Here is a 22,433-nt window from a genome sequence, read left to right as displayed (position 1 = left end):
CACCCAGGGTCGTTGGCTTTTTAAAAACTATTTTCTTGTGGGCGCCTGGGTGGCTCAGATGGTTAAGCATCTGCCTTCGGCTCAGGTCATGATCCCGGGGTCCTGGGATCGAGTCCCACGTCGGGCTCCCTGCTGAGCGGGGAGCCTGCTTCTCCCTCTGCCTTTCTCTCTCTCTCTCTCTGTCTCTCATGAATAAATGCATAAATAAATCTTTAAAAAAAAAACAAAACTATTTTCTTGATATCATTCTCAAGAGAAGATCCACCCAAGGTTACTTGTCTAAAACCTAAAGTAACTCTGTTAAAACTCACCTTAAGAAAACTAGTGTATGTAGGTAAAAAATATATTGAAGAGCATTTAGTCTACTTTTTTTTTAAGATTTCATCTTTAAGTAATCTCTACCCTCAATGTGGGGCTCGAACTTACAAGCGCGAGATCAAAGTCACATGCTCTACTGAGCCAGCCAGGCACCCCCATTTATTCTATTTTATAACAGTATCTTCCTTTTACATAATTATTCACTGCAAACAGACCCCACAAATGCACTTATATGCTTGTTTCTAATCCCCCCCCCCAACCGAGAATGGCCCCTACATGCAGGAGACTATTCCAGAATGACCATGATGAAGGTTTCTAAAGGACTTATCTTTCGGGTACAGGCCTAAGACTCTCCTGGTACTGAGCTCAGTGTAGCCTACACTGGTTGAAACTCGATGCGAAGTGCGGAATGCAGGGTCTCTCGTCTAAACTTAGTAACGAGGAAAAAACCCACAAAAACATCTCTCTCTACATATACGCTGCTCTTTTGGTCTTTTGCCCTAAAACCCCCTGGGAATGACTATTCTGCAGATGAACTCACTGCAGGACACGCATTCAGCATTCCCGCTAAAGCCAGTTTGGGGTAGGTTCCCGTCACTTGCACCCAAGGCCACGTGTGTGCTTGCTGGTAAGATAGGCTGTGTGTGAGGCTTGAGCAGTCACGTCAGGCCCGTCAATGGCAGAGCAAGGTGTGGATTCCTGCTCCTAAGGAATGGTGGGGTGCTTATGGAAAACCTCCCAACCAGGAAACAAAGCTTGCATCAAACAACCCCAAAAGTGCCCTGTTAAAACTACAGTCAAAAGCTGTGAGTTACAGGGAAGTAAGATGGGACAGCCTGAAGGGTGAGCTTCGCACAGTGTTTATTAATCTATTCTTTGGCGGCGGGAGGTTCATAAAATAGAGGGAAAAAAGGGCTTTTGCAGTCAAATACGTTGGTGTCAGACTGGATTCAATAGCCTTCTTACTGACCGGAGTCAGCGTATCCGAGGCTGGAGTTAGTGCACCCAGCACCCGTACACTCCTTGTCTTCCTGTCCCCTGAACACAAATGGGTCTAATGAGGCAGTTTTCTAGACTTATTTGGCCAGGATTCTCCCCCCACAAGAATACTTTGTGGGCCTAGTGTTCCCTGGAACACACTTCGGCCTGGGGCCCAGCATCCCTAGGGGATGAGGCACCTGGAAGGGCCAGCAGCGCCGTGCGTGGGCACGCGTGGCCCTCGAGCACATCGCAGCTCCCACCTGTAGAACGGGACCACGTCCAAGGCCGGCTGGCAAGAGCAACCCGTGGGTATCGGCGGAGCCCCGTTTCAACAGGGCTATTAAGATTCCAACACCTCAGAGTCATAAGGCTTAATGGGACCTTTTGTTATAGAACTTCAGCAATAAACTAAAATTGTTTGCTTCCGGTGGTGTAGAAAAAGCTAAAGGCCATTGAACTTGCTTAGGTAAGAAGGACTGTGGTTGCAGAGGTAGAGAAACCTACCCACACACACGTGCAAACAAAACTGTGGCCATGGTTTCTGACGCCAAGTCACAAAACAAAAACTGCAAGTCCTGAAAACTCCGACCTCTGCCGTCGGCCAAATTACCTTTGACGGTCACAGAGATGGTCGTGTTCTCGCCAACCAGATAGCCACAGGGAAGAAGCTCGGGGGTCTCGGAGGTGTTGCTGCGCTTGATTTCCCCAATGCTGTAGCCCAGAACACTATCTGAATTCAGCCCCAGCTGACTCACGGGGTCGACGTGGATGATGTATTCCTGGGAAGAATAAAATCAAGACCCCGTCAAAGATGTGGCTAGAAATCTGCCCATGACTCATGTTTTCCTTGGGTGATTTATTATCATCTTCTCTCTCAGTTGATGCCTGGGTTGAAACCGAGCTGTGGAACAAGGAGGGGGAAGAGCTTTCTATGGGGATGATGACCAAGTATCACAGGCCTCTTCAAGTACAGATTTATTTGGTTAGTGATGTGGAGGGAGCCTAACACAATCGTGAACGTTTAGTCTGGATGAACCAGGCAAGGAAAAGTTAGACTGCTTTTCTTAAATTCAGCTGAAGTCCTGAAGACACCAGGGCCTGTGAATAGTGCTGGAAAATTCATGAGAAAGTAATTCGGACAAGAAATCTTCCCTTGGCTCACAGCAAACTATACACTTATGATAAAAGGAGCAAATCCCAGGGCTGCAAGAAAAAAGCAGCTTTTGGTCTTTAAACAGGAAAAACTGTGTTTAATTTGGAAAGTATGCCCTCTGAGGTGAGTGACCAAAAGGTTTTAGGTCAGTGAACCTGCACCGAAGGTCCGTGGACGAGGAGGTAGCTGGATGATGACTGATGTGGAATATCAAGAACAGGCCTCTCTACCTTTAATGGTCTCACTTCCTCACACGTGACGCCCCACAGGCTCTTTTCAGCCCAAACTGTTGTCTTTTTAATCTAAGATTAAACTGCCCTTCAGCAGAGTTCAGGTTTTGGCTCTAGGAAGCAGGATTTGTCTGCCCTCAGCCATTCACATCCCTTGGCCAGTCACATTTCCACAGCCTGCCAAGATGGGAAATATCTTTGGCTAGAGAACAGAACACAGGGCTTCCTGTGGGTGAAGCCACCTGAATCTAGATGCTAGAAAGAGACCAGAGTGGACTGGGTAAGTCAGGTTTTAAAGTCAGACCAACTCAACTAGACCAACGTGGTTGTGTTCTAGCTCCATGATCTTGGGCAAGTGAGCTGACCCTTGCTTTCCTCCTCTTTAAGTGGGAAAATAATAGGACCTTCCTCACAGGCCTGGAAATAAATTGGGGTAACGTTAGCATGGTCTCTGGCACCAAAAATGCAGGCTACCAATAATGCTTAGGGGATATGATTAATGAACGCTTATGATTGCTGATTCCCTTCAGGACAGTAGGAAAAAAAAAAGGTACAAAAAGCTTCTTCCAAACCACCTTGTGCTTGCAGGTTCTCCTCAGTACTCGTAAGTTATTTCTCCCGTGACAAACATCCACACTCACTCCAGTGATGTGACTAGAACAAATACGAAAATAACTATGCCAACATCTTTGACTCTGGACATTGATCAGATGTTAATGTCACAAGAAGCACAAATCATAGACTGTGAAGTGTTGGCCAGGATGCTGGGCAAGTCAGATCAAATCCCCCAGAAATGAAGAATGGAAATTTGAGGTCTTAGCCCTGGCCACAGGGCACTCATTCAAAGTATATTCAATAGGACACAATTCTAAGGTGAAGAGAGAATTTGGCTATTAGCAGTTCACCATGCGAGGCTCAAATAATGGCTTGAGGCCAGGGAAATGACTCTCACTGGCTGGTCAACCACTGCCAAGGGTAGCCAGGAACAGGCTGGCCAATCACCAGTCTGTTCTCACCATCCCCCTGTTACCGGAGTGCCCAGAGACAAGTACCAGCAACACAAGGGTGGGGGCAGACCCAAGCAGTGGCCACGTTCAGGACACAAACCGCCCCTTCCCTCCCAGAGCCCAGGCCCCCACTTCAGGCAGACAACCGTAGCCATCCTCTTAAGACACTTACTTTGAACAGTCGTCTAACCACCCCATCGAGCACATCCCACTTCGTCTTGCCACTAACTCCAATGCAGCCAATAAGAAAGAGGTGTGGTCTGGAATCCTAAGGGTAAGGAAATGTACGCAGGTGAAAAACAGGCGGATCTTTTCTGACACAGTTTAGCAAGGACTCAGATTGCCTTAGGACTCCACCAGTGGTTTGAGAGGGGGAATAAAAGTCCTATTTGTTATTAACACCAAATACAACGTAGATGGAATACAATAGTCTTAAAAACTTTCCCTGCTCTCTTGCAAAAACAGTAGTCCATGGGTCAGGAAGAGAGGATCTCCTCTCTGGAATCTAGAACCTTCTACTACAGGTGTGCCTTGTATAGTGCATAGATCACATGCCTTGCCTGGAATGCTCTCCCCTCTCCTGTCTGCCATCTCTCCCTTTCCAAACCTTGCTTGCAAACTCACCTCTTCCAGGAAGCCTTCAATGATTAACCCACCAGGCGCAGAGCTCACATTGCTTCACCAGTTCTGTACATAACTGATATATTATCATATTCTGTACTTGTTTATTTTTAGGTATTTATGTCTTATTTGTATATCAAGTTTATCTCCTTGCTAGATCTTAAACTCCTTCAGAATAGAATATGCTCACTTATTTTCTTTTTTAAATAATGTTTATTGCTTTTCTGCTAATTAAAAGTTAAAACATACTCAAATCAGAAAACAAGTAAAACTCTGCGAAGTTCACAAAAAATACTTTTTCTACTGCTTTTGAATTTCACCCACAGGGCTCTCTGCACAGGGGGGGTTAACTAATCACAATGATTAAAGAAAAATTAATAGAATATTCCATTTGGTCGCATTTTAAAATCTTAGCTCTGACATGCTCAGAAGAATACAGAATTAGGAGAGTGGCAGCAGGCAGTGGGGGTGTATGTGGCAGTTAAGCAAAATCAGCAGAGAAAAGAGCACCAGTTTTATGGTGAGAAGATCTGGCCTCACCAGTTGCCTTATAACCTCAAGTAAATGATGCTTGGCGCTAGGTTTCAGTTGTAAAATGGAGGTAACAACGTCTGGTCGACCAATTTCATCTGGATGCCATAGTGATCCAGAACAACAGAGTTTTTAAAAGGGACTCAAACTTCTGTAAAATGTAGAATCTACCTGCTCCTGTTGAGGATCATTGGGTTAATGCACATCCCCAGATATCACCTGAATTTTTTGTAAGAATGTTCTAAGAATGAATTTTCCCTGATAGTCCTATCACGCCACTACTTAAGCTCTGAAAACAGACTTCCTTATATTTCTTTTTATATGTAAAAGACACATATTTTTAGGTTAGATGAGGAGATAATCACTGGCAGCTCCAAACTCTGGGCCTCCCCACCTTCCACAAGACTAGAGAGCCAGCCACACAGTGGAATCCTCTAGCAAAGAGAGTCTGGCTGCAGACAGCTCTGCTGTGGTGGGCACGGCAGGGTTCCCTGGCACTCCTAGGCAACAAACAGCGTGTCGGCAAGGATGCTGAGAAACAACAAAGAGCTGAAGAAGGACTTGAAATAACCCCTCGTGAAATCTTCCTCCGCTTATTTGAGAGATGGTTGTTAGAGCATCATGTGGATTCAATCAGTGGCCAAAAATCAACTCTGTCAACCCCCATCCCCTACCCCCAAAATAGTCCCTAGTGTGGGTGTGGCCTCCTCAGGCTCTGGAAGAGAACAGGAACCACTCAGAAAACTCAAGATTCCTCAGTCTTGGGGAGTTGGGACGCCCCACCGGCTTCATGTCAGCCACCTGTGTGGCTCGGCCCCGTCGGTGTCCCACCTTGTCCGCGGTCTCTGAACACTGGACAAGACTGGTGCTCTTGGTCAGCTGCATTTGGTCAGCTTGCTTCTGTGCCTTCTGCGCTAACTGTGCTTAGCTGCCCCTGAAGGGCTTTCGGAACACATCAAATTCAGAAAAGCCGTTTCTGACCGATGTTAGTGTTTAGTTAGTTCTGTGCAAGGGCGACATGGGAGTATCTTTAGTACTCTTTATTAGACTTTCCAAACGCGAGAGGGAGGAGGGAAGGGCCGTTTGCTTACTTTAATCGTGTCAAAATGCTGCTGGGGATCGTGGTGGTTAGTTAAGGAAAGTGTTAGTAGTACCTCCGAATCACCTTTGGTGCTGAGGTGATACGCTCTGACGATGCCATCTCTACACTAGGTAGGGACAAGCAGAGCAGGGAAAGGGATCCGACTAACCTCCTTCCACTTCATTTCCTCCTGAAAGCTGACAACTATCTTAACATGCCTGCCTCCTTCCTTCCGAGCCGAGCATTCACCAGTGTCATCCAGCAACATGTCTGCGAATGGAAAACATCAACAGCCTTAGGCACATGGGGACAGCAAAGCCGGCTTCCCGACACCCCCGCTGCTTGTTGGCACGGCAGCGGGACAAACCAGGTGTCGGGGTGCAGGGAAGTGGGGTGGGGGAAGGGGAGAGGGCAGAATGGAGAATGCAACCACAGAAACCAATGGTGGACCAACCAAAGAACCAGCAGGCTGACGATGCACTTTGCCAAATGGAAGTGCGAGGCAGAGGCTCAACCAAAACGATAGCAACGCAGCGTCATGGGTAAGAAATCAAAGTGTCAGCCTCAATATGCTTACAAAGAAAACCTACGTCATGTTCGCTCATGATGGTGCTGGCCAGGAATCCATCTTGAAGGCAGGAAGACCACAGACCAAGCCATTGCCCCAAAGGGGACCTGCTACTATGGGGTTTCTATGCAGCATTCGGCTGTAGGTCAGCCTCTTAAAATGGATCAAACAGAACTCAGCATGGTGGACAAGAGGATCCAAGCTAATGGCCTGGAGAACTGGGGGCACTGGAGCAAAGCATGACAGCAGTCTAACGGCTGAGCTCATGTCGGTAGCAGACGCACGCCCAGACACACACACACACCCCAAGTGCACGCACGCCTGTTGCCTCGCCATTTGACCTTTTCATCTGCTTCTCTTGGGACTCCTGCGCGGAGAGTGGAGTGCCGGCTGCAGGCCCTGGCCTGCCCGTAGCCCCGGGATGCCACTCACCCAGGCTGGTTGACTCCGTGAGGTTCAGGCTGTGCTGGGAGAGGCCCATGGACTGCCTAGGGGAGGCCGAGAGGGACACCTGGGAGGGCGCCCGGCTGCAGCCACTGCCTTGAGACTCGGACTTCAGCCGGTCGTTCTCAGCTTTCAGCTTCTCTATTTCACTCTGCAAAGAGTAAGGGAGAGGCTCGCTCACCAGGTGGATGGAACACGAACAAGCATCTTCTGGAGGAGGGACGGGATAGTCCCGTGCAGGGATCAGGCAGGAATCCAAGCCGAGGCCCGGCCAGCCACACCATCGGCGAGGTCCGGCCGCGCTGGCTGTTCTCGCATGCGCACAAGACCCTGTCTGGCGGGGCATCTCCCTTCAGTCCTCTCCTTGTGGACAGATGGCCTTTGAAGACCTCAGAAATGCTTCCCAGAGCCTGTTGCCTGAGTCTTTTTTTTTTTTTTAAAGATTTTATTTATTTATTCATGAGAGATAGAGAGAGAGGCAGAGGCAGAGGGAGAAGCAGGCTCCCCGCGGAGCAGGGAGCCCGATGTGGGACTCGATCCCAGGACCCTGGGATCATGACCTGAGCTGAAGGCAGACACTTAACCGACTGAGCCACCCAGGCGTCCCTGTTGCCTGAGTCTTAACTGAGAAAGAGTCTTACCATCCGAGAGGTTCGCGAGACTCTGGGCTTGACAGGTTTCTTTCCCGTAGGGCTTAGAGCCTTTAGGAGCTCCTCTGCACGGTGGACCTGAGAGGAGGCGCAGAGCGTGCAGCAGTCCTACACACAGCTGAGCCTGGAGCTCTCCTTTCAGAGCCTCTCACGGAACAAGCACTCTATGGAACCTCCTTTGGGAAATGTTGGTTCTCCAGTGACAGCCCATTTGGCAGAGCCCACAGGGCTCTTTCATCTCTACACTTCTACAGGGAAAAACCTACCATGTGCACAGCATCGGGGCTGCATCCAGAGAAAGGGATGCCCAAAAAAGAACAGCCAGAAGACCCAAACGCCTTCTAGTCCAGGGTGGTAGGTGAGAATACCTCTAGAGGAATTCAGATGAGGGCACTAACTCTTACAGATGCAGGACCTGGAGAAGCTTTGTAGAGGGGGAGGCTAATCCTTGAGGGAAGGATCCAGTTCGGCTGTGCAGAAGGCTCTCCCCGCAGAGGGAACACAAGGACTATGACACAGAAATTCCTGGCGCCGGCAAAGGGAGCGGTCAGGGGCTCCCTCTGGCTGATGAGTCTGGGAAGTGGAACTGCAAGTGGGTGGGTGGCAGATTCCGAGTACAAAGGATCCCACAGAAGCCCTCGGCAGGGTGGGGGGGTGGGAACCATGGTACGCGGAGCCACTGGAAGTCACACCACGGGGGGGAGGCATGGTTCTGTCTAGGCTTTGAAAAGATTCGTCTCTGAGCAATATCTGAGAGGGCATGAGAAGAGAAGGAGCCTTGCTCCTCTGGAAAAGAAAGAGCAAAAAAGAGAGGAGGAGAGAAAGAGGCTCGCAAAGCAGAGGGCTGACACTTTCTGTGGACCCGGGGGCGTGGCGGACAGCAGTGCTCCTTCCCGGACAGCCTGGGGCTCGGCCCGTGCTCCGGGGCTCACCTGCATCCTGTTCATGGCCTCCCGGAGCTGGTCAAGCTGGTGTGCGGAGCTGAGGGCTTCTAGGCGGATGTCTGTCAGCTTCATCTCCTTGTCTCGCAGCTCATTTCGGAGCTGCATGACCGTCTCGGCTTCACTATCAATGCACTCTGAAATGCTAGGGAAGGAGAGGTATTAACTGATGAGAGCAGCTCTGAGATCATTTCCCTTCAGTCCTCCACTGACCACCGGCCCATGTCCACCAGCAGGTTTGTTCGGCAGTCACCCTGTCTAACCAGCCGGCCGGGGCTTCCCGGAGGCGATAACACCAAAGCTCCTGAAATTCACAGACCATATTGCTTCTCTATGCTCTTTCTTTGCAGAGCTCAGGCGATCAGAATGGCTTTGGTGTACCTTCAGCAAAATTCCAATAATCTGGGATAAACAGGAGTCGGCAAAAGGGAGTAGTAACCTTCGGGGTTTGAAACCAATCCCCCCATCCCCATGTGTACACAGTTGGGCCCCTGTAATGACACCGCATGGCCCTTGAGATCTAAACCCACTCAGAGAAGGAGGGTCAACTGTCTGTTTTAAAGATTAGACACTCTAAGGTCAAATAGCTGAGGGGTGATTTTTATTTGCCCCAAAGTGAAAGTAACCAAAAGATTCTCGTGGAAGGAGTTAGTCTATTTTGGGTTACATTCTAAAACTCAATCTTTTAAAAGTGTCTTAAGAGAGCAACATTCTTTCCTTCCCCCCACTTGCCCAGACTGCTTAAATAAGCTCATGGCAAGGAAGAGAAGCATCTCAGATCATCAGAAAGCAGACAGGAGGATATGACACAAAAGTCCCAGTTTTATGTGAAAACTGAACAGTTGTGTGGGGCTTGATGTCTTTCCAACTGCATGCCAGATCGGGGGACCCCAGGGCCCCGTGGAGTCCCTCTGTCTTAAGCGGTGGTCCATCTAGGCTGGGTTCCTTCTGTGATTAGTTAGGTTTGCTGTTCAGATACCTGACAAGGCAGCATTAAATGGAAGATCAGAAAAGTCATGATGAATCGCCATGTTAGAAAAGAGGGCTCTCTAAAAAAAAAAAAAAAAAAAATTAAAACAAAAAAAAAGGGTCTATTGATTTCAAAGATCATTGGATCCAGGGTTAGGGGTGATCCAGAATGAGTAGCTTTCACATTTCTTGGACTGAAGATAGAAAAAAAGGAAAAGAAAAAAAAAAAACCCCACGTTCATAAAGTTACAAAGCTGAGGTTGATTATCTCCGAAAGACATGGTGAACATGTGGTCTCTGCAGAAATAATCGTGTAGCCCACTCTCCAAGACCAAATCCTGGATTTGAGGCCAAAAAAAGCCTGACCTGTAAAACTGGTTGAGGGTGTGGAAATGTTCATTGCCAGAGGGAAACCATTTATAATTGTTAAAAGAGATGTAATTGTATTTTGGGGGCAGAAAGGACTAGAAGAAAAGTTTAACACCTGAATGGCCAAATCTTTTCTGTTGTTATTTTCTCGACCTGCACCTGAATGGTTTTCATTTGAGAGATGCAAAGAGAGGAAAACTACCTCTGATTTTTAAAAGTGGTTAGCAGCCAAGGAAGTTTCTTGGCTTCAAAATCTTCTAAAACCTCTAACAAACTCCTAAAAATGTTACAATTATTCCCACCCTATGCCTGTGAGAAACTGAGGCTAAAAGATCTGGGATAAGAGGCTAGAAAATATCTTTAGACTTCAGATCCTCCTATTGCTTCTTGGCCTTTTGCCTAAGATCAAATGTAGACTTCAGATCCTCTTCTCCCCCCCCCCCCCACCCCTGTGCTTTGACTAGCCTAAGGTTTGTAAGGTTTAACTATATGGTCATGCCTTTTCTGGTTTGCCAAGGTTTGCAGAGGGAGCTCGCAAACACTGGCTTCTTCTTCAGAGAGGAGTATGGTTTCCTGGTTTAAATGGAGTGTAAAGTCTGAACCAAATTCCATCGTGACACTCCAATCTTTGCTAAACCGCGCCCTGCATGGACCTCGGAGGCTCCAGTTCACTGCAGGGAATTGTTGGCTTCGATTCACACCATCAGTCTGGTGTGTCTGGCCCTCTGCGGCAGGCGTCTTGCCCCAGTCTCCTTCACAGGGTCTGTACCTTCCCCCTAGAAAGCTTTCACAGCAAGAGAGACAAGACTTCTTCAGCACCTGCTTTGTGGGATATATTACATGGGCTACTTCGCAAAACCTGGCCAGTGACTTTACAAAGAGAAGCAAACTAAGATAAGGCTTGTGTTGAGAATAAGTGCACCAACAGTACTATGCTCCCCCAAAATAGCCCAGTTCTCAGAAACACTCAACTGCAAGATGACATGGGAGGAATATCCTACTCAACAGAGATGACGTTGAAAATTAAATTCTTTAAGATTTAATTTTCTAGCAATCTCTCCACCCAATATGGGCTCTAACTCAGAACTCTGAGATCAAGAGTCTGGCAGAATCCACCGACTGAGCCAGCCAGGTGCCCCCAAATTAAGTTCTTCTGCAACAGTCCCAGCTAAGTTTTAGTCTCTAACCCTAGTGCCCAAGGCAGCACCTTTTCCCTTGGTTCCTTCTACACTAGCCTTCCGTTAGGTCTGATAATTTGGTTGCGCTTAACAGGTTACCCCCTGCATGGCTGCTGGCTGTTCCAGGACCAGGGTTCTCGGCATCACTTCCGGTGTCTAATCACACTGGCTGATACGTAATAGGTGCTCAGCAAATGCTTACTGAATACATGAACAACTGTGCCAGGTATCTGATGTATATTATTTAATTTACTCCATCGTGGAGATGTATTACAATTATCCCCTTTTAACAGAGGATCATAGGGGAAGGGAGGAAAAAATGAAACAAGATGAAACCAGAGAGGGAGACAAACCATAAGAGACTCTTAATCTCAGGAAACAAACTGAGGGTTGCTGGAGTGGTGGGGGTGGGAGGGATGGGGGCGCTGGGTGATGGACACTGCGGGGGGGTATGTGCTATGGTGAGCACTGTGAACTGTGTAAGACTGATGAATCACAGACCTGTACCTCTGAAACAAATAATACATTATATGTTTAAAAAAAAGAAAAGAAAAGAAAAAGAAGATAATAGGAAGGGAAAAATGAAGGCCGGGAATCAGAGGGGGTGATGAACCATGAGAGACTATGGACTCTGAGAAACAAACTGAGGGTTCTAGAGGGGAGGGGGGTGGGGGGATGGGTTAGCCTGGTGATGGGTATTAAAGAGGGCACGTATTGCATGGAGCACTGGGTGTTATACACAAACAATGAATCATGGAACACTACATCAAAAACTAATGATGTAATGTATGGTGACTAACATAATAAAATAAATTTAAAAAAACCCCAAAAAACAATTATCCCCTTTTAAAAAGGGGGAGGCTGAGCCCTAGAGAGATTAACGTGACCATTAAAAAAATCAGGATAACAGAACTGGGATAGAATCTGGTGGGTCTCCCAAGTCTAGAGTCCATGCTCCTGAACTATATCCAGCAGGCACTCAATACATGCTCATCCACTTCATGGACTACTTACTGAAGCAACGTGATGCAGATTTTTTCCGACTCAGTCCCTAACATGTTACTCCCATATTTCCACTGTCTCGGCCAGATGCAGGGCTGGTGGCATACCTAATTTTCAACGCCTCAAGTGTGGGAAACACTGCCTTCCCATACCACCATTCTTTTCGCCCACAGGGTAGGAACTTTTCTGGACCCCTGACCCCTCTGCCTTGGGTTTCTTCTTTGAACTTCCTCTCACATCTAGATTTGTACATTCTTACAAACCCTCCAAAGTTGGAAAGAAGCATTTGCTCTCTGCCCACACTCTGGAAAACCAGACCCAAAACAAACACCTCCGGTGCGCCTGGATGCTGTGGAACGCCAGAGAAGGGCAGCAGCGCCCAGAGTCTGCCCCGCCCAATCCCTACGGGGAGAGCGGGCTTGGAGGCAGCATTCTCTCGATGGCCACCGGGAATGCTGCACAGCCAAGTGCACCATCCACTCTCCCTCATCCTCGCCGGCTGCCCGGCAGCACTTGGCCCAGCTACCGCCCCCCTCCCAGCAGTTTCTTTTCTCGGCTCCCAGGTTCCTCCCACCTCTGCCCATCCCGTTGGCTGTTCTCCTTGCTCTTTCGAGCACCCAGAGCTCAGTTGTTGGCCCTCTGGCTCCTCTCCATCTCTATCCAGCCCTGTGGAGAATCCTCCAGGTTCCCAGCTTTCAGGACCACCCACGAGCCCATGTCTCCCAGATCTATACCTGCAGGAGTCCCAGGCTGGCTGGCGCCTCCACATGGATGTCTCCTGAGCAGCTTGGACTTAACAGTCAAGCCAGAGCTCCTGAAGCCTGCCCTGCCCTGCCCATGCCTCCTACCCTTTCCAGACACATACCCAGGTACGCAAGTTACAAATCTAGGAACACTCAAGGATTATTCTTCTCTTTCCCGCACACCTGACATCACCACGTGCTGTCAACTTTCTTCTAGAACACATCTTAAAGCCACCCAGGACTCACTACTACTCTGAGTTACCATTTGTTTCACCTAATCTTTGAATGTCTGCAAATCCCACAGGAGCTACCCCCATGTAGCTCATACTGTATTTTTTTGGGTGGCGGTGGTGGTAGGGACAAAGAACAAAGAACTAATAACTTGAGGAACTCTACAGGTCAGGTGGTGACATGTGCCATGGTGAAAAACAGAGCATGGGTCAAGGGGGTGACGGGGAGTGTTGGCTGTGGTGGGGGTGTTATTTTATGCAAGGTGCGCAGGCAAGGCATCAGTGAGAAGGAAACATCGAGCAGGGACCTGAAGAGAGAGACTATCTAGGGGAAGAGTGTACCAGGCAGAGGGCACGGAAAGGGCAAAGGCCCGGGGGTGTGTGACTGGAGTGTTCAAAGGACAGAAAAGAGGCCAGAGTGGGATGGACGGCGGGAGAGCGCTATTAGCCTTTTATGTGGTTGCCATACTTTTGCTCCCCCGAATTCCTTATCTGCAGAAAGGAGACTGATCTTTGTGAAACATGAATTCAGATGATCTCACACTCCTGCTTAAAACTCTCCAATGCATGGGGCACCTGGCTGGCTCAGTCAGTGGAGCGTGTGGCTCTTGATCCTGGGGATCATGAGTTTGAACCCCACACTGGATGCAAAGATTACTTAAGTAAACTGAGAAGAAAAAAAAAAACCTCTCCATGGGGTGCCTGAGTAGCTCAGTCTGTTAAGTATCCACCTCTTGATGTTGGCTCAGATCACGATCTCTCAGGGTCGTGAGATCGAGCCCAGCATCGGTCTCCGTGCTCAGAGGGGAGTCTGCCTGGGATTCTCTCTCCCTCTCCCTCTGCCCCTCTACCTCCACCCCTTGCTGTCTCTCTCTCTCTCTCAAATAAATCTTAAAAACAAAACAAAACAAAACCTCTCTCCAATGGCTGATAACCCATCACACATAGAAGCAGATGCAAATTTATTTTGACTTCAAAGCCTCCCAAATTCTGGTCCTGCCTGCCTCCATGGCCTCCTTTCCTACCACTTTTTTACTTCCCATCATGCAGCAGCCACGCTCGCCACCGGCCAACCCTCTTTCCCAGACACACCCAGCCTGTCTCCACCTTAGGCTCCTTGAGATCTGGGGGTCAGGAAGGCTGCAGGGAGCCTATTTCCTTTCCCTCCTGGGTACGGAGATTTCACTTCTTTCCTTGTGGGTGGGAGGGCCCTGCGCAGTGGACTGTGGGAAGAGGGGACATGTGTCTCCCCAGGCCTGGCCCATAAAACTCTCCTGCACACTCTCTTCCCTCCCCCCACCCACCTGCTGGCTGGACACAGAGTACTCAGCAGAGAACTCCGGTCCTGTGGGATGGCTGGTGCACAAGATGGAAGGAGCCTTCCATGGCAGGCCGCCTGCTCACTGACGAGGAGTATCTGTGCTGGGTTCAGAGTGAACCAGAGATAAACAGTCCTATGTCAAGCCACTGAGCTCTGGGACTGTGTATGTTACAGCAGTCAGTGCTATGGACCAGAACTAACCAGTGGTCCCTCTTATCATGCAGATCTCAGCTGGAATGTCACCTCCTTTCCTGACCACCCTGTCCACAGTTGCTGCCAAGTACTCTGTATCCCAACATACTATTTTAATTCCCAGCATGAACCCTTAGCTGATTGTTTTCTAGTTTATTCAGATTTGTTTCATGTCTGCCTTTTGCCCGGGGTCTACCAGAATTGGAACTTCATCCATCTGGTACACTGTTGTACCCGGTGCCTGGCTTGGAGCGGGAACAGAAGCTCAGAAGTGAAATGAGCTATAGTGCGTTGTCCCCACTGGTCCCTAATCCCCAGGGGTGGGACTCCGGTTAACATCGGCTTTGGTCTCTGCAGCACATCTAGAGCAGAGCCCTGCTCACGTGGGTTGTTACATCCAACGTTTAAATCCACAAATAAAGAATAGGGGAGGAGTTCCTTTTTCTCCTGGTCAGAGAAACTGAGATGCTCTGGGATGATGGATTGCATACGTCACAGGCAACCTTTCCCTTATTTACCTCTTAGGCTCCCTATAGGTCAAACAGGACTCACACTCTCGGGTATTTATGTAATTCTTTACACAGGAGCACAGACTTGGGGTGGCCACTGCAGGGATGCACTGCCGTCCCATCCTCTGTGTCCCCCCACCCACCCTGGTTTGCGCCTCACCCATAATGAAGTACACGAACCTGCGGCCATCCTCTTACCAGGGTGCTCCTCAAGAGGAGAGGAGCTGCTAATCTAATGAAGTGAAATGGAGACCCTCCAACAGAGCCATGCTTCATGGGTGGGTGGGGTTGCTGAGAAGTCGAGGCTCTCTGCTGTTTCCGGTCTCCCACTTCCTGTCTTCTGTGGTGTCCAGGCAGTTGGTGCGCTGCAAAGACGCAGCTGAGCCCCTCGTCCACACTGCCCGCACCCATCCCGAAAGTCGGCCTTGGGAGACGTGTGCAGCTGCTGTCTTCAGCAGGGTGGCCTGCTGCTTAAGTGGACTTAGGGACAGCTCCCTACACCTGGCCTCCTGAGACTGAAGGAGAAGAGGAAGGAGGTCCTTCATGCACAGTATCTGCCTGGGCCCTCACAAGAATCCAGGGAAGGAGATGTAATTAATCTCACTTTCACCCATGATGAAACTGAGGCATCTACAGACACCCACTTTCTTGTCCAACCCCAGCCACAGTGGCTGTCTTCCGGCCACTGTCTCATCTCACTAAGTGTCCCTGCAAAGCACTTGAGCTGCCGTTCTTCTTTCCCTCTTGGCCTGGTATACCATGGCCTCTCAGGGAATTCGGTCCTATGGGGCAGCCCCAATCTTTCTCACAGCTGCAGGGAGCTGGCTGTGCCGCCCTCTGAGCTGACACCTGGGTCCCCACCTGTCGATCTCAAGCCATTCCTGATGCGCTCCTGCCTCCAGAGTCTGGGCTTTCTGTTTTCAGATGGGGCACAGGACTGTCTCCCTACACCCCTGATGGAGCAATGATCAGTGGGTGCTCACTGGAAATCATGGGAGGTTGGCTGGGCAAGAGAAGAGGACTTTTGCCATCTGCATACCTAGTTGCCAAGGGGAATAGCACCTAAGCCAATGTCCCGTGAGCAAACACCTGTCTCACTTAACAGAAGCAGCTGTGTTCCCAAAGAGCTCTTTACAGACGGACTCGTTTAAAATTTACTGGGGAGTCCCTGGTGATGAATCATTTTACCAAATAGAGAACCCTTTGGTAAAGAGAATTATCACTGAGTCTTCTCCATTTTTTAAACTTCCAATTGCTGAGTGCTGACCTCAGAGAAAGAATCACCACCAAATTTTGATCAGAGAAGAATGGTGAAATCTCTTTAAGTCTTATCACAAAATGAACTAAAATTTCAGCAAAAACTGTTAACATTCACAACACTATCTTCCCCCTCTCAGCAAGATGGTTGTAGCTCTTTCACATCCATTTATCTTGTCTGATCCTTAGGATAGGATAAGTAGCCAACAATCATTATCCGAGTTTGACAAATAAAAAAATGGAAACAGAGTGGTTAAGCACTTGCCCATGGCCACTCAGTGACACCATCAGAACAATGTAAGATTCCTTTCTCTTTCAACCTCTCCAGTCCTAAAACACTGGAAGAACATGCCCAGTCCTATGAAAGCATGATGTACAAAACTCCAAGGAGAAAATGAATGGTTAACAGGACACCTATCCATTCCTATTTGGGAGGGTTCCTGGGGGCCAAAGGCATCGTCTGACCCACGTGCGTCCCTGACAGACAGACTTACAGGGAGTTGGAGTGAGAGCCCCTCAACAGTGGCGTGGAACCTGTGGAACCGTTGTGTGGTAGCTTTGGTGAGGAAGGCAACGAAGAATCGGTCATCTCCTCGATGTCTGAATGAGAGGACGCAGATTTGGGGGACTTCTTCTTCCCGAAGGCTTGCTTGAAGGAGCTGCGTAACTGAACATACAAGACTGTCAGCCAGGCAGGGGTGGCAACCAACACTCAGGCCTTGGCAAAACAGAGACATGCAGACAAAAGAGCAATTAATTCTCCCATGTTTCCCCCCCACCACCACCAATGACAAAGGTTCCCAACAGCTCTCTTGAATCAGTGCAGTAAGGGAAGAAGAGTTATCTGGTGCTGACAGCTCAAAGGACTGGACCTGTGGGTGACATTCCATGCCTACTCCTGCTTCGAGGCTAGATGCCAACAGCAAGACAGAGCCTGGCTCAGCAGATGGATGGCGGGAGGATGAGGTTACACAGCAACAAAGCAGGATGCTCAGACATGGTGACGGATGCAGAGGAGATTAGTCATATCAATGGATGGGTTAGCTTGGTATCTGATATTAACGTTGGTCTTGCTTACCTCATTGACCTGCCAGGGCAAACGCAAGCAAAAATGGGGAAGGGGAAGGAAAAAAGACAATTTTTAACAGAGAAAGCCAGTGACAGGGAAAGCCTTGGACTTTTCAGACATAACATGGCCAATAGTAAACACCACACATAGAGGAGGTTGCCGGTAGGAACACGAATCTTCCAGAGCATTAGAGGCATCTTCCTTCACTATGAAAGGAAAGGAATAGCGCTTCTGGAAGTCCCTACAATCTGAGCTCTTCCAGCTTCTTTGGCTGAAATGACTGCCCCCAACCTTCCTGTGGTTCTCACCCTTTTGTCTCTTAAGGCCTTAACTTTGTTTTTTTTGGCATGTCTGTGTCTTCTTTTCTGAGAGAGAATAGCTTCACTTCTGAGCTAGTCCCAACACGGCTGTAGAGCCTTCGGAGAGATCTACTTAGGAGTTCCTGCTGTCCTTGGGTACACATAAGATGATAGAATAAGCAGGGACTTAGCCGTCTCACTTGTTACTCAAAAAAAGTAGGCATTTGTAAGAAATGTATTAACTATATTGGGAAAAAGGAACTGGCATATCACAAATTCCCCAAATCATGAGCTGGATCTGAAAACTCTAATGAGAACATAAAGAATTCAAGTACAGGGTCTTCTCTGAAAGCCACAATAAGCATGTATATTTCTAGACCAAAAAAAATAAGTTTTGTCTTGAAAAAAGGTCTTTTAAAAAGTAATTTCTGTTTTACTAAATCTTTCTTTCCTTCTGAAAACATCCTGGAGGTTTTCTTAGCCATTAAGAAATTCTGAAACAGGCCATTCTGAACTAGTTAATGGGATTTTTTTTTTTTTTTAACCCATCGGCATTACATCCATAAGGAATGGCATGTCCCAGTGTGGCTGATCGAGATCCCATTTCCTACTTTTCATCAAATTTCCAGGTACAGAAACAGAAGGATCTGGCACACAAACCATCAACCTAAAGCCTCTGGTAAAGGGCCAACTGGAAGAGGAGATTACAAGGATTAGACAGAATTAAGTTTTGAGATCACCTGAAAAATGCCCATTATCCAACTTCCCCAATTCTACCGATAACCAAGACCTGTCCTAATGCAAGTAAATAAGTTTTAGTTCTTGAATTGGAGAATGGATCAACACTGTTTTTCATAGAAAATAATTCTCTCTCATCACTTTGATAATCAAGTCAGACCATATTTTACCAAGAGTATATTAGAAACAGCAACATATGTTAATCCTATTTAAGGCATAGCGAATGAGTTGACTAAAAGCCATTAGTAACAAAGAAAAAACTTCATCAGAATGATGAGAGGGTCACACTGAACTGGCCTTATAGTCTTCTAGTGCAAGTCGTCAGTAATTGAAATTACTCAAACCTCAAGCGCTCTATTACTAGACCTCGCCACCCATCCAAGATAACACAAAATGAGGGAGAAGTGTATGGAATGAATGAGGACATTGAAGCTACTATGGAAACACGATGTTGTCAGCACTGAAGGATGGGGCCCTGTGAGCACTAGCCCACTCCAGATCAACCTGGAATATCCCTGCACTGAAGACAGGGAGCAGCAAATGTCAATCAGAGCTCCACAGCCTCGACACCACTAAAAAATGGGTGGGTACAAGGGTGCCTGGCTGGCTCGGTCAGTGCAGCATGTGACTCTTGATCTCAGGGTCGTGAGTTCAAGTCCCACACTGAGCATAGAACCTACTTAAAAAAAACTGGGTGGGTGGGTATAATATTCCCAGGAGAATGGGAAAATACTGCTCAAGACACCACTGTACAGAAATTCAAGTGGCTCACTGGGATTATGGAAACATGGAGAAATAATGCACTGGAGACCAGCTCTACTAAACTTGCCATTTTGAAGTACAATGCACCAGTTTAAAACCTTTCACTAACTCCTAATATCTACATCATAAAGCTTTTACTTACAGGACATGGTCAAAAATTGTTCAAAGAAAATTGGTTTCATGCTATCATATGGAATTGTGTGAAGAAACAGATAAGGATTATGGATAATGATGGGATAACTAGCAATACACACTCCAAAAAAATAAATAAATAAACAAGAAGAAACCACTGAAGAGTAATTTTGCTCTAGTACCTGGAACTCTGTGGCTAACGTTATGAGGATGAAATGACACGTATATGAAATGAAAGATGAGTATGTCACAGAAAGTCTCATGAAACGGAAAAACTCAAGATGGTGGTACTTTCGTTAAGTCCTGGTGCTTGAGCAGCTGAGCACAACACTGAGTTTAGTGGAAACCTATCCGTAAGCTTCTGTGGATCCACTCCCAAAGGTCTATGCTCTGGGGGGAGACACACTGGTCTGTTAGTACCCACAAGGTCTCTGGATGCCTACTCACCCAATTCTTTCTCTTCTTCTTCCTGGCGTCACTCTCCATGTTGCTGCCCACGCTGGAGTGGCTGGTAGTGCTGTTGATGCTGGAGACACTATCAGAGGAGTGCTGTCTGCGGATGCGGAGGTCTGTAGACTGCGAGGTACCGCTTCCTGGGGACCCAAGGCAGGAGATCAGCGGCTGCCACCTTCAGCCCACTCCTCTGTTCCAGGGAATGACTCTCACAGCTAAATCTGCACCCCTGAGGACCGCTAGGTATTTCCCATTCAACATCACCTTCTGCTCTCAGCTGCTGGTTTTAAGATCCTTGAGCAGGTACACGTTAGGCCCTCTTCAGTCAATTAAACCAGGGCCCAATTTTAGCCACTCCACCAAAAAGAAGTCAGGGGAGGCTTCGAGAGAGAATTCCCAACCCCCCCCCCCCCCCCCCGCCCCCCCTTAAGCTTGAGACAGGCACCGATTAGGTCTCTGAACGGTGGCAGTCACCTGTGTTGTCTGGACATCCCCCCCCCCGCCCCACTCTGTTCTGTACGCTCCTGCCTCACTAGCCTTCTCTTGGCCCCTTGGCAATGCCGAGCCCGTCTCATCTCAGGGCCTTAACGTGGGTGAGCCCCTCCTCGCTTACTCGGGCTGGCCAAATCTCGCTAATCCCTCCCATTTCAACTCTGTCGTCGCGTTTCAGGAGGCCTGATATCTGAAATAACGGTGATGCCCAATAAAGGGTATGGCCAGTTTCCTGCGCAAGCACAGAACGAAACCCGTAGCCTACTCTTTAAGAACACGGGCTGCAGAGTCAGAGAGACCTGGGTTCTAGCCCCACTTCTCTATCTTATTACCCTGCGACCTCTGGATGAGACTCTCACTCCCACAACCCAGTGTTCTCCTCAGTCCCCTGTGGAGAGGACCAGCACTGCACTCAGAAGGTGGTCATGGAAGGAAAATGAGATCATGAATAATTTACAACACGGAGCAGAGTGCTTAGGACACAGTGAGAGTCCCGTAAATGCTGGCTGTCACTGTGACTTCTATCATCACGAGGTGTATGTATCCCACTACAGCGGGAGGGCTCTCGTCCTCACAGCCCCATTTGGCCCCCCGGGGAAGATACACAAGCACGAAGCAATTGACTCAGAAATACTTCCCTGGACGAACATGAGATGCTCGTTTCAGGTTGGGCTGCATCCACATGTAAATATCAGAGCCTGATAAATCAGGGCACAGGTGAAATTAAGTGAAACACTTTTGATACTTTGCCAATAGACAGATTTCCTTCCGTTTTGGAGATACATTGGGGAAGAGGCTGAGCTTCCTAGGGGCCTGGATTATGGACTGAAAGCGTCTGCCTCCCAGGACCCGTCCGACTGACACGGACACGCACCCCGGGGCAGGGAGGCTGCACCCCATGTTGTCAGGGGAGGGTTCCTAAGGGCAGGCAGGTGGGGCTGGAGACTGCCCCTCTTTCTTTTACCTTTGCAGTTGAGCTCCGGTGTGTTAATGACCCCATTAATGGCAGCCTGGGCGGCTGCGTTCTGTTTCTTCAGCAGCTCGATGGTTTTTCTTAACTCATTCAGTTCTGAATCCTGAGGAACAGCAAGAAATACTGGTCATCCTACAATCACCCTGTACAGAGTTCAAATGAAGCGCAACTCGGTTTCAGCATGGCAGTGTAGGCAACAAAGGAGTTCCACAAAAGCTCTTTCCCATGCGTTAGGTTGGATCAATTTTCAGAGGGCATAGAAGCATACAAAAGCAGCAGAAATAGGGGTGCCTGGGTGGCTCGGTTGGTTAGGCGTCTGCCTTGGCTTGGGTCATGATCTCAGAGTCCTGGGATCGAGCCGCGTGTGGGGCTCCCTGCTCAGCAGGGAGTCTGCTTTTCTCTCTGCCCCTCCTTCCTGCTTGTTCTCTCCCTCCCTCTCTCTCAAATAAATAAAATCTTAAAAAAAAAAAAAAAAAAGGCAGCAGAAATAGGGCTGTGAGATGTGGAGGGTTGCTGCCACTCCACCACCCCACCCCCATCCGGGCCGTATTTGCACTCAACAGGGTGCAATTCTTTACGATTCGACTCCAAGAGTTCAAATACACTAAAATCTATACCGTTCTCTGGGGCAAGAGGGAGTCTGATTTGGAGGTTTGCTGTTAATTCTAAGCAGGGAGGAATGCTTTACCTTTTGCTCAGCTGTCATGGTCAAACTCTGGAGCCTGATTGTCATGTTTCCAAGACTCTGTTCAAAGGCTGCCACCAGGTGAGCCTGGAGGAGGAAAGACACAGCCTTAGTTAGATTACCTTGCAAGGCAAGAGGGCCCAATGGGTGCTGGGTCTTAAAGGCTGAAATCCTCACTGGGGCTACGTGGGTTAGCTTCCGTCTACTTCTTCAGCCCCTGGAGCCCCACTCCCCACCTCTCTTTGAGATCCAGTCACTCCAGCTTATCACGTCCTTAAAGATCCTGTGCTTCTTCCTGCCTTAGGTCCTTTATACCTGCCTTCCCCTCTGCCTGGAATGCTCTTCCCCCACTACCTCCCTGTCTGATTTTTATACATCCTTCTCAACAGATCTCAGCTCGTGGGTGCCTGGGTGGCTCAGTTGGTTAAGCGACTGCCTTCGGCTCAGGTCATGATCCTGGAGTCCCGGGATCGAGTCCCGCATCGGGCTCCCTGCTCAGCAGGGAGTCTGCTTCTCCCTCTGACCCTCCCCCCTC

General features: G+C 48.5%; 1 protein-coding gene across 4 annotated transcripts in view; it reads right to left on the bottom strand.

Moving 5' to 3' along the window:
* NAV2 (neuron navigator 2) overlaps positions 1-22,433 on the bottom strand; it is a 392,023-nt gene that overhangs the window by 18,919 nt on the left and 350,671 nt on the right. For 3 of the 4 annotated variants that reach the window (XM_035012444.1, XM_035012441.1, XM_035012442.1), the window contains 10 exons: positions 21,902-21,985; positions 21,205-21,316; positions 19,743-19,888; positions 17,374-17,382; positions 16,790-16,962; positions 8,517-8,670; positions 6,923-7,085; positions 6,092-6,192; positions 3,862-3,957; positions 1,910-2,078 (listed from right to left, as the gene is read on the bottom strand). In XM_035012444.1, the coding sequence (XP_034868335.1) occupies positions 1,910-2,078; positions 3,862-3,957; positions 6,092-6,192; positions 6,923-7,085; positions 8,517-8,670; positions 16,790-16,962; positions 17,374-17,382; positions 19,743-19,888; positions 21,205-21,316; positions 21,902-21,985 (1,207 nt within the window). The remainder of the gene's footprint in view (positions 1-1,909; positions 2,079-3,861; positions 3,958-6,091; positions 6,193-6,922; positions 7,086-8,516; positions 8,671-16,789; positions 16,963-17,373; positions 17,383-19,742; positions 19,889-21,204; positions 21,317-21,901; positions 21,986-22,433) is intronic. The other variant, XM_035012443.1, reaches the window with a different exon arrangement.

The sequence above is a fragment of the Mirounga leonina genome, unplaced genomic scaffold, assembly GCF_011800145.1.
Source record: "Mirounga leonina isolate KUSES-001 unplaced genomic scaffold, KU_Mleo_1.0 Mir_166, whole genome shotgun sequence".
Lineage (NCBI taxonomy): Eukaryota > Metazoa > Chordata > Mammalia > Carnivora > Phocidae > Mirounga > Mirounga leonina.
Note: the sequence above shows the minus strand (reverse complement) of the source record. Positions and strands in the feature narration are given on the sequence as shown.